The following is a 13,818-nucleotide window of genomic DNA, read 5'->3' on the forward strand; positions in this document are numbered from 1 at the left end:
AGTTTGGGTATTCAGAACCATATAAATGTGAGCTCTACTGAGGCAATTTTGAGGCAGAAGACCATAGAAGCTTAGAAGAGCATAGACATTTTGAGAAGGTTAAAGTTTAAGTGGCAGATGAAAGCAAATGTCCGTAGAAGGAAAATGAGAAAACTAGAAGATGAATAATGTGAGCTTGAAGGATGTCAGGTAGCAAAAGCGCAGGAATGAGTTTCAAGAGTGAGGGATTTATCTCCAGTGTTGGACACTGTAGAGGTTGAAGATGGAGCAGAGGCTATTGGCTTTGGCAATTAGGATACCTCTGGTAACCTCTGAGAGAACAGTGTTAATTGAATTATAAGGGTGGAAGTCAGACAGCAGTAACTTGAAGACTTGGGGAACAGAGTCAATGTCGAGAAGCATCCAGGAGAGAATAAGAAAAGTAGCTTGAGAGAGAAGCTGGTTGCAAGGGAGATGTTTTTTAGATGAGGAGGTTTGAGATTGCTTGTAGGCTGAGAGAAAGGATTCAATAGAGAGGAAGAAATAGAAAAGTTTCAAAATTAATTAGAAGTTTACAAAACTGTTTTATTACTTTATCCTCAGACAAACCATGAAAGGTAGTATAGCTATTATTATCACCATGTTACAGATGAGAAAAGCTGAGACATTTCCCACGGTCACAAAGTAAATAGTTTCCTTGTGACTCCTTCCAGATCTGTAGAGAAAGGAGAAATAATTCATGGAGTAGAAGCTGGGAAGGGATGATATGGCAAGGAATAGGGTAAAGACATAACTTTTGGTAGAATATTGTTTTCACTGAAAAAGGGGGAAAGGTGGAGGTAAGGAATACTGAGAACTGGGAGGTGCATTAGAATGACTAAGCAGTAGATGATTAAAGCCCGGAATTGTGGTTCAGAGTGAAGAGGATAAAGAAAACTTTATCTTTCCTGATAGTTAGTTCCTAGTCTCTGATAATAAGAGATTTAGAAAGCTGGAAGAGTTTCTCAGTTTATATCCAGTCTATCAAACCTTTGGGCTCTGAGCATAGCTTTTAGAACTTGAGCTTTTAAGGCAGCTAAAAAGTTTTAGATACCTGGCTATCTGATATGTGTGCCTCTCTTATAGGGATTTTAATTTTTTGATTTTTAAGGGAAAAATGTTAGCTGCCAGCCTTATTGTTGGCATCATCTTTTCTGCAGGGCATTTTAGATTATCTGGATAACATATCTCCTCAGCAAATACGAAAACTCTTCAATGCTCTCAGCACACTGGCATTTGGCAAACAGAATGAAGCCAGCAGTCACATCCAGGTAAGAGGCAATATGTTGGGGAAGATTTGTTTTTTGTTTTTGTTTTTTTTTTGGAATCTCCCTCTGTCGCCCAGGCTAGAGTGCAGTACATGATCTTGGCTCACTGCATCCTCCACCTCCCGGGTTGACACGATTGTCCTGCCTCAGCCTCCCGAGTAGCTGGGACTACAGGCATGCACCACCATGCCCAGCTAATTTTTTTGTATTTTTAGTAGAGAAGGGGTTTCACCATGTTAGCCAGGATGGTCTCGATCTCCTGACCTCATGATCTGCCTGCCTCGGCCTCCCAAAGTGCTGGGATTACAGGCATGAGCCACCGCACCTGGACTTTTTTGTGTGTGTGTGATATGGAGTCTAGCTCTGTCACCTGCACTGGAGTGCAGTGGCATGCTCTTGGCTCAGTGCAACCTCCACCTCCTGGGTTCAAGCAATTCTCCTGCCTCAGCCTCCCGAGTAGCTGGGACTACAGGCACATGCCGCCACACCTGGCTAATTTTTGTATTTTTAGTATTTCGTATTTTTAAACCTCTTTGCTTGAAATTTGCTGGAAAAAAAAAAAAACACAAGCAAATGATAGATTTGCCTGTGTGTAGTAGTGGAAATGGAGTAATAGCCATAGTTCCAGCATTTTTTTATTCTTACCACAAATATTAAGTACCTATCCTGTGTCAGGCACTGATACATGAGATCCTCTGCCCTCGAAAAGCTTTGTTTATTAGGGAAGAGATGGGTCTGTGATCAGATAACCATGAAACTGTTCAGGTTCCGAGTGCAGTGGGGACACAGAATTGCCTTGTTTCCTAAGAAACATCTCCATCTAATGTGAACTTCACGTGGGCTTGCTTTAGTTTGTGGACACCATTCACTGAAAAAGCCAGGCTGTAATCCCAGCACTTTGGGAGGCCAAGGTAGGCGAGTCACATGCATCCAGGAGTCTGAGACCAGCCTGGGCACCATGGTGAAACCCTGTCTCTACAAAAACATACAAAAATTAGCGAGGTGTGGTGGCACACACCCGTAATCCTAGCTACTCAGGAGGCTGAGGTGGGAGGATCCATTGAGCCCTGGTTGTTGAGGCTACAGTGAGCCATGATTGTGCCACTGCACTCCAGCCTGGGCAAGAGAATGAGACTCTATCTCTAAATAAATAAATTAAACAAAAGGAAGAGATTAGATTGGAATCATAACTTGTAACTCGTTTGTATCTTTAGTGCTATCTTAAGGCAGTAATTCATACTGGACTGTGACTTTGAACAACCAGTATATTTTTTATCTCCCCCCACCCCCACCTTTCTTGAGTCTCCAGTCAACACATTTTTTTAATTAAAAATAATTCTGGACTAGGTAATATACATGTGTCATATAAAATTCAAAACATATAGAAGGGTATCCAGTGAAAAATAACTCTCACTTCTCAGTCCTCTAGGCACCTGGTTTGTCTCCCACAGGGGCAATCACTTTATAACCTTCTGAGATGTTCTGAGAATTTACAAATTTGTATTTACCTGTAGTTTCCTTTCCCCTTTTGTTCTACATCTTACCTTTTGCATTTAGCAATTTATTTTGGAGATTGCTTCAAATCAGTAATAAAAATCCACTTCACTATTTTATTTTATTTTTGAATTTTGATAAAATATACATAACATAAAATATACCATTTAAATTGTTTTTAAGGATACAATTTAGTAGCAGTAAGTATATTCACAATGTTATACAACCATTATCACTATCCTTTTCTAGAACTTTCTGATCATCCCAAACAAACTTTGTGCCCATTAGGCAATAATTCGCCATCTTTCTGTCCCCACCTCCTAATAATCACTAATCACATTCTGTCTATGGATTTGTTCAAATATTTGAGTCCCTGTTTTCAGTTCTTTAGGGTATATATATCTAAGAGTGGAATTGCTGGATCATATGATGACCATATGTTTACCATTTTGAGGAACCACCAAACTGCTTTCCATAGCAGCTGCACAATATTACATTCCCACCAACAATGCATGTAGGCTCCAATTTCTCCATATCCTGGCCAACATTTATTTTCCATTCTTAAAAAAATTTCTTTTAATTTTTATTAACTAATTTATTTATTAATAAATAAAAATATATATATTTTCAGATAGGGTCTTGCTCTGTCACCCAGGCTGCAGTGCAGTGGTGTGATCATAGTTCACTGCAGCCTCAAACTCCTGGGCTCAAGTAGTCTTCCCGCCTCAGCCTCCTGAGTACCTGGGACAACAGGTACCTGCCATGTCGCTTGGCCCTATTTTTTAATTATAATCATCCCGACGTGTACGAAGTGGTATCTCATTGTGGTTTGATTTGCATTTCCTAATGACTAATGATGTTAAGCATCTTTTCACATACTTCTTGGCCATTTCTATATTTTTGTAGAAATGTCTATTCAAGTCCTTTACCCATTTTTGTTTGTTTTGTTTTAGAGATGGGGTCTCACTCTGTCACACACATTGGAGTGCAGTGGTGTGATCTTGGCTCACTGCAACCTCCACCTCCCAGGCTCAAGCGATCCTCCCATGTCAGCCTCCTGAGTAGCTGGGACCACAGGTGCGTGCACCACCGTGCCCAGCTAATTTTTTGCAATTTTGGTAGACATGAGGTTTCGTCATGTTACCCAGGCTGGTCTCAAACTCTTGAGCTCAGGAGATCCACCCGCCTCTGCCTCTGAAAGTGCTGGCATTACAGGCACGAGCCACTGTGCTCAGCCCTTTGCCCATTTTTAAACTGGGTTTTTGCTGTTGTTGAGGTATAGGAGTTATTTGTATATTCTGGATATTGATCTCTTATCAGATATATGATTTGCAAATATTTTCTCCCATTCTATGGGTTTTCACTCCCCTCATAGTGTCCTTTGATGCACAAAAGTATTTAGTTTCAATAAAGTCAAATTTATCTACTTTTTTTTTTTGAGATGGAGTCTTGCTCTGTCGCCCAGGCTGGAGTGCAGTGGCGCAATCTCAGCTCACTGCAATCTCTGCCTCCCGGGTTCAAGCGATTCTCCTGCCTCAGCCTCCTGAGTAGATGGGACTACAGGTGCATGCTACCACGCCCAATTAATTTTTGTATTTTTAGTAGAAATGGGGTTTCACTATGTTGGCCAAGATGGTCTCGATCTCTTGACCTTGTGATTTGCCTGCCTTGGCCTCCCAAAGTGCTGTGATTACAGATGTGAGCCACTGCACCTGGCCTTATCTATTTTTTTTTTTCATCTGTGGTTTTCTTTTTAATTATCTTAAGTCTTATGATCACACATAATGTTAAAATTTGTGTATATCTCCTCTACTTTAATCCTTTTAAGATGGCAAAAGCACCATTCCCAATCACAAATACACAGCAGTTTTACAGTTTTATGTTTCTGAATGGCTCTTTAAAGACAATCCTAAATTATAACTTAGTTTGAGTTCGATTGTAAAGAATTCAAGAGTGAAGTTTAACTTGCTACTATTTTAAAAGCATGTGACCTTATAGATCATGTATAAAATGTGAGAAGTGTTAAATAATCTTTGATATTACACATAAACCACACTAAAATGCCTTTCAATAAGTTAAAGGCACCATTTTAAATACAGGGAATTCTAATTAGATTGGCATAGTTAAGGCCAAAAATATAAACGAGACATTGCTACCTTATTTATCTCCAACCCTTGCCTTTAAGAGGCGAATGAACACAAAACACAGGTGAGTCTTCCTTGGTTCTAAGACAGTGAAGGAATTTCCCCAGTATTTAAATATATTCACATACCCAGTTATATAAATCTAAATATAAAACCAATCTCCATTAAGTTTTTTGTTTTGTTTTGTTTGTTTGTTTGTTTGTTTTGAGACAGGGTCTTGCCGTCGCCCAGGCTACAGTGCAGTGGCATGATCCCGGCTCACTACAAACTCTGCCTTCTAGGTTCAAGCAATTCTCCTGTCTCAGCATCCCTAGTAGCAGGGATTACAGGTGCCCACCACCATGCGTAGCTAATTTTTGTATTTTTAGTAGAGACAGAGTTTCACCTGATGTTGACCAGGCTGGTCCCGAACTCTTGACCTCAAGTGATCTGCCCACCTCGGCTTCCCAAAATGCTGGGATTACAGGTGTAAGCTACTGTGCTTGGCCTCCATTAAGTTTTAAGATAGGATTCACCATCTTTGTGAAGAGTTGAACATTGCTAAGGAAGTCTCATCTTATCTTTGGAAGGGGTAAACAGTGATAGCATTTACTGAATTGGAATTACTATTAAAATTCAAAAACAACATATTCATTTAACCACAAGCCAGCCTTAGTTTTAAACCACGACTGCCCAACAAAATATTCTGTCAGTCATTCATGATCTGAATTCCTGTGTATGAGATCTGTTAAAGTATGGAACACATAAAAAAGTCATGAGACATTTGTTTTGTAATAAATAAGGCAGTGGCCAACTATTACTCATTAGTAACTTTTTTGAGATAACCTATCAAGTCTGCCCTTTCTGCCTTCTTAATGCCGGCAAAGATCGTTTTTCTTCCAGGGATGTACTTCTTGGGATTCTCCAAATACTCCATCAGTTTATCCTGTCCCCAGGTGATGCCTTTGTTCTTCTTGGCGTCTGTGTAAGAGAATCCAATGGCCTGACCTGTCTTCCGCGCGAAGAGACCATGGAGATTAGGCCCAGTCTTGTGCTTGCCTCCCTTTTCTACCGTGTGGCACTGGGCACACTTCTTAACAAAAATCTTCTTACCTTTCTCAACATCACCCATATTTAATTCTCTTTATCGTCACTGGCGCCACGAAGGTTGCCACTCCAAAGCTGTACGACCCACTCTCTATCAATTTTTTTTCCTGTGTTGCTTGTCCTTTTGGTTGTCATGCTTAAGATACCATTGCAGAATCCAAGGTCATGAAGGTTTTCTTTTATTTTCTTCTAAGAGAAAGTTTTAGCTCTTAAATTCAGGTCTTTGATCCACTTTGTGTTGATTTTTGTATATAGCATATTTTAATATTTTAAGGATTTAACTTCATTCTTTTGCAGATGGATATCCAGTTTTTCCAGTGCCATTTGTTGAAAAGATGGTCCTTTCACCATTGAAATGATTTTGGAACCCTTGTCAAAAATCAATTTGTCACATATATGAAGGCTTATCTTTGAACTCTGTGTTCTGTTTCATTGGTCTATATGTCTGTCCTGCCATCACCACACTGTTTTGACTACTGTAGCTTTGTATTAATATTGAAATCAGGAAGTGTGAGCCCTCCAACTTTGTTCTTTTTCAAGGTTTTGGCAGTTTGGGGTCCCGTGAAATTCCATGTGAATTTTGGTGTGGATCTTTCTATTTCTGCAAAAACATGTTGTGGGACTTTGATAAGGATTGCACTGAATCACTTTGAATGGTATTGTCATCTTAACAATATTGAGTGTCTTCCAGTCCACAAAGACAATAGCTCTTTCTGTTTACTTATGTCTTTAGTTTTTCAGCAATGTTTATTTATTTTATTTTATTTTGAGACAGTGTCTGGCTCTGTCACCCAGGCTAGAGTACAGTGATGTGATCTTAGCTCTGTATTCTTGACTTCCCAGGCTCAGGTGATGCTCCCACCCCAGCTTCCGAGTAGCTGGGACCACAGGCATGCACCACCACGGCTGGCTAATTTTTGTGTTTTCTATAGAGATGAGGTTTTGCCATGTTACTCAGGCTGGTCTTGAACTCCTGGGTTCAAGCAATCTACCTGCCTCAGCCTCCCAAAGTGTTAGGATGACAGGCATGAGCCACTGCGGCTAGCCTTGCCTCCATGTTTAAATCTGTACCTAAGTATTTTATTATAATTCATTATTTTAGCTGAGCAGTCATCAACATTATGATAATTTTCATATCCTTATAGAAAAAAGCTGTTATTATTGAACGTCTATCATATGCCAGACACTATTCTAGAAGTTTTTTCATAATTTACCTCTAATCCTTAAAACAACTTTCCCCATTTCACAGATGTAAAAATTAAAACTTGGAGAGATGAAATGACTTGCTAAAGACACACAGGGCTGGGTGTGGTGGCTCACCCCTATAATCCCAGCACTTTGGAAGGCTGAGGTGGGTGGTTCACCTGAGGTCAGGAGTTCAAGACCAGGCTGGCCAACATGGTAAAACCCCGTCTCTACTAAAAATACAAAATTAGCCAGGTGTGGTGCCAGGCACCTGTCATCCCAGCTACCCAGGAGGTTGAGGGAGGAGAACCTCTTGAACTCAGGAGGTGGAGGTTGCAGTGAGCCGAGATTGCGCCATTGCACTCTAGCCTGGACAACAAGAGCAAAACTCCGTCTCAAAAAAACAAAACAAAACAAAACAAAACAGTAAACGATAGACCCCTTTATAGTCTAGCTGCATGGCTCAATATCCATACCATACCTTCTTTTGCTGTGCAATTCCAGCATTATCGTCTTTCTTCATTATCTCACTGCAGGATGACATGTACTTGGTAATAAGAAAGCAGCTCTCTAGCACCGTATTCAAGTACAAACTCTTTGGGATTTTTGGTGCTGTCATCATAGATGGCATCATGGCAGCAGACAGGTACACATGGAGATTCTGACTTCCGTGGTTTAAGATGAGTTAATCTTGCCAGCTAACAGTGTTACATCGCATAGACATCATTTTAACAGTAGACATTACAACTGTAAGAGAAATGAGCAGGCCAGACTCGGTGGCTCACGCCTGTAATCCCAACACTTTGTGAGGCCGAGGTGAGCTGATCACCTGAGGTCAGGAGTTCAAGACCAGCCTGACCAACATGAAGAAACCCAGTCTCTACTAAAAATACAAAATTAGCTGGGTGTGGTGGCACATGCCGGTAATCTCAGCTACTCGGGAGGCTGAGGCAGGAGAATCGCTTGAACCTGGGAGACGGAGGTTGTGGTGAGCCAAGATGACGCCATTGCACTCCAGCCTGGGCAACAAGAGCGAAACTCTGTCTCAAAAAAAAAAAAGTAAAAAAGAGAAAAGAAAAATATATATAAGAGAACAATATTTTGCTCTAATCTGTATTTTGTATGGACAAAATAAATACTCTTTTCTCCCTTCATGTACTTTTATCTTTACTGTACCCTAGGGAAGTCAGAATACTTAAACTTATTGGCAATTGTTATAAAATATTACAAAAGTGAAATTAAAATTATTTGCTTTTAGAAGCGCATCATCTAGTTTGACCCAAGAGAGAGCCAACCTGAGCGATGAGCAGTGCACACACGTTAGTTCTTCTCTAAAAATAATAAAAAATAAAAAAAATAAAAGTTAGCCCGGCGTGGTGGCAGGCATCTGTAATCCCAGCTGCTAGGGTGGCTGAGGCAGAGAATTGCTTGAACCCGGGAGGCGGAGCTTGCAGTGAGCCGAGATCACACCACTGCACTCCAGCCTGGGCGACAGAGCAAGACTCTGTCTCAAAAAAAGGCAAAAAAAAAAAAAAGTTTTCCTGAACTCCTATCTTTGTGATTTTATGATACTTGGAAACTACTGGCTTGGGTCGCACTTACTTTGTTTGAGATGGAGTCTCAACTCTGTCTCCCAGGCTGGAGTGCAGTGGTGCCTCCTGGGTTCAAGCGATTCTCCTGCCTCAGCCTTCCGAGGAGCTGGGATCACAGGCATGCACTATCATGCCCAGCTAATTCTTGTATTTTTAGTAGAGACGGGGTTTCACCATGTCGGGGTTTCGCCATGTTGGTCAGGCTGATCTCAAACTCCTGATCTCAGGTGATCCGCCCCCTTCAGCCTCCCAAAGCCCTGGGATTACAGAGGTGAGCCACCACTCCCAGGTTGGTTGCATTTATTTCTATATCCATTTAATCTCTCCAATTAAATTATAAAGTCTTAGCAAGAAAGATGTGCCATATCTATTGAATAACACTTTGGTTGAAGCATGGGAACAAATAAGTGTATAACTGGAAAGTGGGACATAAAGCTAGTTCAGGCAGGGCACGGTGGCTCACACCCGTAATCCCAGTACTTTGGGAGGCTGAGGCAGGAGGATCACTTGAGGTAAGCAGTTTGAGACCAGCCTGGCCAACATGGTGAAATCCCATCTCTAATGAAAGTAAAAAAAAATTACCCATGCATGGAGGCAGGTGCCTGTAATCCCAGCTACTCAGGAGGCTGGGACAAGAGAATTTCTTGAATCCGGGAAGTGGAGGTTGCTTTGAGCCAAGATCACACCACTATACTCCAGCCTGGACGACAGAGCGAGACTCTATCTCAAAAGGAAAAAAGAAAAAGCTAGTTGAGAGAGAAAACAGAGAGCCTTGCATGCAAAACAATACATTTTTATTTCATTCTTTAGGCAGAGGTATTCCTTAAGGGTTTCTTAGCATGGAAATGGCAACAATCAAAGCTTTGCTTTAGAAAAATTAATCTGGCTGCAGTGTCTGACAGATTGGAAAAGGGATGATATCGGAAAGAGACAGACGGGTCAGAACATTCAGGAAAACTTCAAGTGAGAAGTAGAGCTTTGCCAGTAAAATCAGAAAGTGAAAAAAACAGTCTTGAATGGGGCGAATGGAGTTTGGGAAGGATTGGCAGCCCAAGGTTTAAACTGTTCTTCCTCTTTGCTCCAGGTGACCTCCTTGTTGCAGTTGGTTCATTCCTGCAGTGAGCAGTCTCTTCAGGCCTCTGCACTTTACTGTAATGAATTTGCCAACCTGATCCAACAAGAAAAGCTGGATCCAAAAGCCCTGGCAAAGCCAATTCTCTTTTCTTAAAGCAATAAAGCATGAGAGCTGCTTTACTACACTCTTCAGGTCTTTCTGTTGCAGTGTGAAAATAGATCATCCTGTGACCTCTCCTAAATTCTAACTGCGAAAGGCTTTTCTGCCCTACCCTGTCTCAGGGCTCTTCTCTGAGGCTTCCTTCACTTAATAACAATAGTAAAGAAGAGATTGACTTTGTTAATGATGATGGCTACTATCTGTCTGAGAGCCCTATTCTATGCTAGGCCTTGTGCTAAGTGCTTTTTATGCACTCTCTCTTTTCTACTTCACAAAAATGAGATATTTATTGTTACTTCCTTTTTAGAAATGAGAGAACTGAGACTTAGAAAGGTTAAGAGTAATTTATCTAGGGCTCTACAGCAAGTACACCCTGCACTGCCCTTTTTGTTTGTTTGCTTCCTGAAGGAACGTGTTGGGCATACCATCTGCAGTGATTTCCAGGATGCCTTCGTAGTGGACTCCTGTGTTGTTCCGGAAGGGTAGGTATTGTTTACCTGCTGGCTTGGTTGTACTGGTGAAGTTACATCAATTCTGTCAGTAGCTGATACAAACTTCAGAATACCCTTGACCTCAGCCACAGCTGCCCAGTCCCACAGCTTCTTTCCTCCCAACCCCAGTACCCCTGCACCCTTAGCTCCAAAATTCCTAAAAGTTTCACTGTTTGTTCTTCTGTTTCTAATTTCTCCCCATGATGTTGTATTTGAAATTGGTTTGCTTTAGTGGTTTTCCCTGTAGCCTTGCGTATTCCTGAGCTGCAACATCAGATTCTGGTTTTTCTCCGCAGTGACTTTCCATTTCTTGTGAAAGCGCTGTACGGACTGGAAGAACACAACACTCAGGATGGGATCGCCATCAACCTCCTGCTGCTGCTGTTTTCTCAGGACTTTGCAAAAGATGGGGGTCCGGTGACTCCACAGGAATCAGGCCAAAAGTCAGTATAGTTTTTCTTTTCTAAACCTGTTAGTGTTTTGAATGTTCATGGGGAATTCCACAGTTCTTGGTGGAGAACTTGAGTCAAAAAAGTTTCTCTCGGGACAAATGGTATTTGGAGAGCTTAGGGAGGATGCGGCAGATTCCTTGGTTTTTCTTGGACCCTTGGCTTGAGATTTATATTGCCTTGTGTGAGCCAACAGATATTCTGAGATTACTTTCTCAGCCTGATATCTGGACCCCGCTGTGCCTTGCAGTGCAGCTCCAGAGACTAAATGTTCTCTTCTTCTACTGCAGGTTGTCCGCCCCGCTGGAGGTGGCCACTATCAAGCCGCTTGGCCTGGACAAGCAGCAGTGCTCCCAGTAGGCGGTGGTGCAGGCCCGCCTGACCCAGCCTGCCGGCCTCACCAGCATCATCTTCACAGAGGACATCAGTAAGGGCTGAGTGCCCTTACAGGCATAAGCCACCTTGCTCAGCCTATTTGTAAGGTTTTTGATACATGGGACTGTATTGCTTTCCAACAAAACAATGTTAACAATGTACAAGTACCTGGAGAAGAGTCAGAAAAATGTTGTATCCTGCTGCTATACTTACATTTCAGAATTCCCCAGGTAATGCCATTTACGTACCTTTTTTATGTAGTAAGTAAAAAACATCTGTATGAGTGTCCATGAGCCCCTTCTACAATATGCTTGATAATCATATAAATATACCATCATAGGCTGGGCGCAATGGCTCACACCTGTAATCCTAGCACTTTGGGAGGCCAAGGTAGGAGGATTACTTGAGCCCAGGAGTATAAGACCAGCCTAGGCAACAAAGCAAGACCTTGACTCTATAAAAAGTTTTTAAAAATTAGCCAGACATGGTGGTGTATGCATGCCTATGGTCCCAAATACTAGGGAGGCCAAGGCAGGAGAATCATTTGACCCCGGGAGCCACTGCACTCCAGCCTGGGCAACAAATTGAGCCCCTATCTCAAAAGAAACAAAAATAAACAAAACCACCAGCGTAATCCCTAAGCTCAGTGAAGGGACAGGGCTCTCATCTTTGGGATGGGAACTCATCATACTATAACCCTTGTCACTTCACTGAATGGTTACACCCTGAATGAAACTAAGTTTTTCTGGAGTTTTCTTTGCCCACAGCTTTAAATGCTGGTGCCCTGCATTTAAAAAGCCAGACCAGGTGGTAACAAGGCCCCCACAGCCCTTCCTTTCTGGTAGTCCCTGTTAACTGTCAGTGGGGCCATGTGCGAGGCAGCTGCTTGGCGTCTGAGGGTGAAGCTGGTGGTCGCTGTGGTCTTTGCCAAAGTGTAAGCCTGCAAGGCTTGGAGGTGGAGCCAGGGGCAGGTGCTATCTTCAGTGCTGACTTCTCCCTGGGGTTCCTCCAGCCACAGGCCAGGTCCTGAGCTGTGATGCCATCGTGGACCTCATCCATGACATCCAGATCGTCTCCACCACCCGCGAGCTCTACCTGGAGGACTCCCCCATAGAGCTGAGGATCCAGGCCCTGGACTCCGAGGGTGAGGACGTCCCCCTGTCTGTTTGTCCTCTGTAGCCCATGCTGGATCGTCCCTCTACTATGAACCTGGCCTCTCTGTGTTTCCCACTCCTCTGGCATCCAATCCTGCAGGTTCCCTGGAGGGCAGCTTCAGTCAGGGAGGTGAAGTTGCTGCTGGCGGAGGTGCTGAAGAGGCAGAACCCACCCGTGAGGTGGGCCTCAAGCCCTCGGTAGCATCAAGCCATGGCCACTCCTGGCGCTCAGGGGTCCCTGCAGCAGGGCCTGTGTGCTCAGAGCTGTGGCGGACCCTGGAGCCAGACCCTGCTGGTCACAGTGCTGGTCCTTGGAGCAGCACATCTTGGGGAAGCCAAGATTCTCAGTCACAATGGGAGGCTGGGAGATGCTGGCTGGGGCCGTGCCTCCTGCTCGGGCTCTGGGGGCAGGTTTTGCTTCCTGGTCCAGACCTCAGAGCCAGTGTGCCAGGCAGGGAAGGTCCTTTTATTCTGGAGGAGACTGAAGCATGGAGTGGGGTGAGATGCAGGGCGTACAGGGTCCTATCTGTCAGCGTGGGATTCACCTTTCTTCTCAAAGCAGAGGGAAGCTGAAGAAAGGGTGGTGCAGGAGGTGATGGGATCCTGTCTGCAGGGTTTGTGGGGAGTATAAGCTGTTCTTGGGAGCAGAATGAGCAAAGTTTGAGTCCACCTTGCGGCCAGGCATTCTTAGGGGCACTTCACACACCCTAGCTCATTTCCTGTACGGCGACTGGACGATGCACAGAGAATGAACACAGCCACACACTCACCTGAGTGTGCACACACACAGAACAGATATGGAGCTAATATGCAGCCAAGCCTAGCCCCAGAGTTTTCCCTCCTGGGCAGAGGGTGGCAAGCTTCTGTGGAGGCTGGATGTAAATATTGTGGGCTTTCCTGGCCATATGGTGTCTGTGGCAACTATTCAGCTCTGCCATTGTCCCACTAAAGCAGCCTTAGATGATGTGGAAATGAATGGGTATGGCTATGTTCTAATAAAACTTTATTTATAGAAATAGGTGACTACATTTGGCCCAGGGGCTGTAGTTTGCAATCCCTGTTCATGACCACTCTATTTCCTGCCTTAAGTCACTTTTTAAAAAATAGGTGGTTATTTTTATCGACATTTATATCACATGAAATTCACCCATTTTAAGGATACGATTCAGCATTTCTTGTTAGATTCATACAGCTGTGCAACCATCACCAGTATCCAGTTTCAGAACATTTTCATCACCCCAAAAGCAAGCTCCATACCCATTGCTTCACTCCCTATTCTCTCCTCTCTCCAGCCCCTGATAACCACGAATCTGCTTTCTGTCTCTTTG

General features: G+C 43.2%; 2 protein-coding genes across 2 annotated transcripts in view; one reads left to right on the plus strand and one right to left on the minus strand.

Moving 5' to 3' along the window:
- The window catches only part of LOC102143618 (Fanconi anemia group D2 protein), a 38,443-nt gene extending 27,442 nt beyond the window's left edge, over positions 1-11,001 (plus strand). Inside the window, 6 exon segments of the mRNA XM_065539327.1 lie at positions 1,179-1,289; positions 7,732-7,841; positions 8,454-8,514; positions 9,872-9,991; positions 10,430-10,503; positions 10,809-11,001. Of these exon segments, the coding sequence (XP_065395399.1) occupies positions 1,179-1,289; positions 7,732-7,841; positions 8,454-8,514; positions 9,872-9,991; positions 10,430-10,503; positions 10,809-10,965 (633 nt within the window). The 3' untranslated portion in view covers positions 10,966-11,001.
- On the minus strand, positions 5,554-6,035 carry LOC102117102 (cytochrome c-like). Its single transcript, XM_005547837.4, has one exon. It carries the CDS (start codon positions 6,033-6,035, stop codon positions 5,721-5,723), a length of 315 nt encoding a protein of 104 aa, XP_005547894.1. The 3' UTR covers positions 5,554-5,720.
- Positions 11,002-13,818: the final 2,817 nt, after the last annotated feature.

The sequence above is a fragment of the Macaca fascicularis genome, chromosome 2, assembly GCF_037993035.2.
Source record: "Macaca fascicularis isolate 582-1 chromosome 2, T2T-MFA8v1.1".
NCBI lineage: Eukaryota > Metazoa > Chordata > Mammalia > Primates > Cercopithecidae > Macaca > Macaca fascicularis.

Coding starts and splice junctions, on each gene's coding strand:
- LOC102117102 (XM_005547837.4), bottom strand. CDS start 6,035: ATGGGTGATGTTGAGAAAGGTAAGAAGATTTTTGTTAAGAAGTGTGCC.